General features: G+C 65.3%; 1 protein-coding gene across 1 annotated transcript; it reads left to right on the forward strand.

The window, feature by feature from the left end:
• The first annotated feature begins 316 nt into the window (after positions 1 to 316).
• Positions 317 to 2,052, forward strand: LOC128975954 (basic salivary proline-rich protein 4-like). Its single transcript, XM_054393039.1, has 5 exons — positions 317 to 330; positions 788 to 899; positions 1,001 to 1,136; positions 1,243 to 1,436; positions 1,657 to 2,052. The coding sequence occupies exons 1-5, from the start codon at positions 317 to 319 to the stop codon at positions 2,050 to 2,052; spliced, it is 852 nt and encodes a 283-aa protein (XP_054249014.1).
• Positions 2,053 to 2,267: the final 215 nt, after the last annotated feature.

Consider the following 2,267-nt stretch of genomic DNA (forward strand, 5'->3'; position numbering starts at 1 on the left):
CGGCCCCGCTCCCAGCCGCCCGCCCCGCCGGGGAAAGTCTCCCGGCAGCACCGCCAAGGGCTTGCCGCCGTCCTCGGCCCTTTCCCCTGCCACTGGGAGGGCAGGATCCAGGCCATGCGTCCCGCCGGGGACACCTCGGGGGCCGGCGGTACCAGGGGAAAGGATTCGGAGCCGGCAGAAGCGACATCCACGGGCTCGGGGCGCTGCCAGGACACTTGGCCAGGTTTCCGAGAGATTCACACTGACTCTGCCGGGAGGGAACCGCCGTCGGTGCGGCCTGGAGACCCCCTGGAGCCCTCCATGGGCCAGCTCGGGCATGCCTGCCGGAAAGTCCGCTTGGTTTGGTTTGTAGTTCGAGGCGAAGTTGGGTCTGAGGCTGAATTCCTGCCTTTTAATTAATCTTTTCTGCCAAAGCACTCTTCGGGTCTGATCCGCCTCTTTTTCCCTGGAAAACCTCCGCTCCAAACAGGCTGGCACTGCCCTTCCCTGCTCCTTCCGCAGCCCCGAGCACACAGTGACACATCAGCCTCAGCAACTCTGCTAACCTTGGGTTTTACATCCTTTCCATCTCGAGTCAAAGCCGAAGGGGCAGCCCGGGCCCCCGTTTCATTCCCAAACACGAAATCCAGACATAACCCCAGAGAGGCTGCAGCTCAGCTCCGCTGCCCGGGACAAACCACAGCCCGGCCTCCCTTTTGGAGGCAGCAGGAGGCCGCCCTGGCTCCATCCACCTTCGAGAAGCCACAGACAACCCCTAGTCTCCCCTGCTTCCACCCTCCTGCCCCAGGCTGGGGCGGGGAGGGACGCCCCGCGACCCTCCCCATGGCTTTGTCCAAGCTCAGAGCTTAGCGTTGTCCCCGCCGCCGCTTCCCTCCGCGCTAGAGAAACGCTCACCGACAGTACCGGCACAAAGCGCCACCAAACTCTCAACAACTTCGGGGTGACCTGAGGCCGCCCGGGGGGCAGGGGGCAGACAACCGGGGCAGGGGGTTTCCGGCAGCTGAGCAGCCGAAAGAGGACGGGGAACGGCGGCTTCAGGCTAAGAGATCGAGGCCGGGAGCAGGAGGCTGGGAAGCAGGCAGGCAAACCGGGCCCGTCCCGTCGCACCCTCGTGCCCCGGGAGACCAGGCACTGGAGTCACAGGGAGTGGAACTCGGAGCTCCCACCCTAGGGGGAGAGAGAGAAACGACGAGGCGCGACCGGGAGCGACCGAGGCCTCTGAGCCCGTCAAGTATCTTGCAGGTTGCCAACCCGAGAGCATCGCCCGATACTTCCCGGCCTGCCCAGCCCCGGGGGTGTTTGCCGGGTCGTACCCCCTTGAGTCGCTCCCCTCCTTCCACGCCTCTCCCCCAGAAGAACTGATGGAGCTGGAGGCGGCGGTGGAAGTTCCCCAGGGCGAGCAGCACTGCCCACTGCCCCTCAGCCCCGGGGACACCGTGGGGGCAATGGCAGCTTTGGGATGACACAGTCCCCTCCCGCCTTGCCCTGGTGGGGGAGCAGAGGAAGCAGGGCTTTGGTCTGTGCCATTAAAGCTTCGGCAGGGAGTTCTGGCTGGGAACAGGGGTGAGGGGAGCCCCGGCATCTGCTGCGCACCTCGACAGCACCTGCGAGAGCTGCATCCTGGATGCTCCGTTCCCCCTCTTTTTCCTCTAAAAGACAGGCGGAAGGAAGCAGGGACAACGGCCCTGGGAGCCAGCCGGCAGAGACGGGAGAAGCCGCTACCGCCCGGGTCAGCCCCCGGGAGCCCCCGAGGAGCCGCCCGAGCTGTCCCAGCGCCCCGACACCGGCTCTCCGTGGCCATTCCCGCGGCGTCGGGCCCGCCCCGCCGAGCACCGTCCGCCCCGAGCCATCATCGCCTGTCCGCACGACACACAACGAGCTGTCGCCGACAGCCGGGTCCTGTCCCCGGCGCCCACCCCAGTGTCCTGCAGAGGGCAGAGGCTGCTCGCCTTCCGCGGGCACTGCCCGCGGGTCCCTCCGCCACCCCCGGCCCTCGTGGCACGTCTGCGGCACACAGCACTCCTTCTTTCTGTCACGTCTCCAAACTATTGATAAGATCATTTAGCTGAATCTGTTCGCGATGAGTGCGATATTGACCATCAGTTAGCAAAGATGATTAAATCTAATAAACCTTAGGAACAACGCGAAGGAGGGAGCGGAAGAGTGGGGAGGGCAGAAAACCCAGGACACTGCACTTAGGAACCCGAGGCAGCCAAAACCGACCTGCACACACCGCCCGTGTGCCACCGCTCCTCAGCCCGCTGCCG

This window comes from Indicator indicator, chromosome 27 (assembly GCF_027791375.1).
Source record: "Indicator indicator isolate 239-I01 chromosome 27, UM_Iind_1.1, whole genome shotgun sequence".
NCBI classification, from domain to species: Eukaryota; Metazoa; Chordata; class Aves; order Piciformes; family Indicatoridae; genus Indicator; species Indicator indicator.

What these genes read in the sequence shown, in the direction of transcription:
- LOC128975954 (XM_054393039.1), top strand. An exon ending in TAGAGAAACGCTCACCGACA is followed by an intron (nt 900 to 1,000) that starts GTACCGGCACAA and finishes GGTTTCCGGCAG; the next exon opens with CTGAGCAGCCGAAAGAGGAC. An exon ending in CCCTCAGCCCCGGGGACACC is followed by an intron (nt 1,437 to 1,656) that starts GTGGGGGCAATG and finishes TTCCTCTAAAAG; the next exon opens with ACAGGCGGAAGGAAGCAGGG.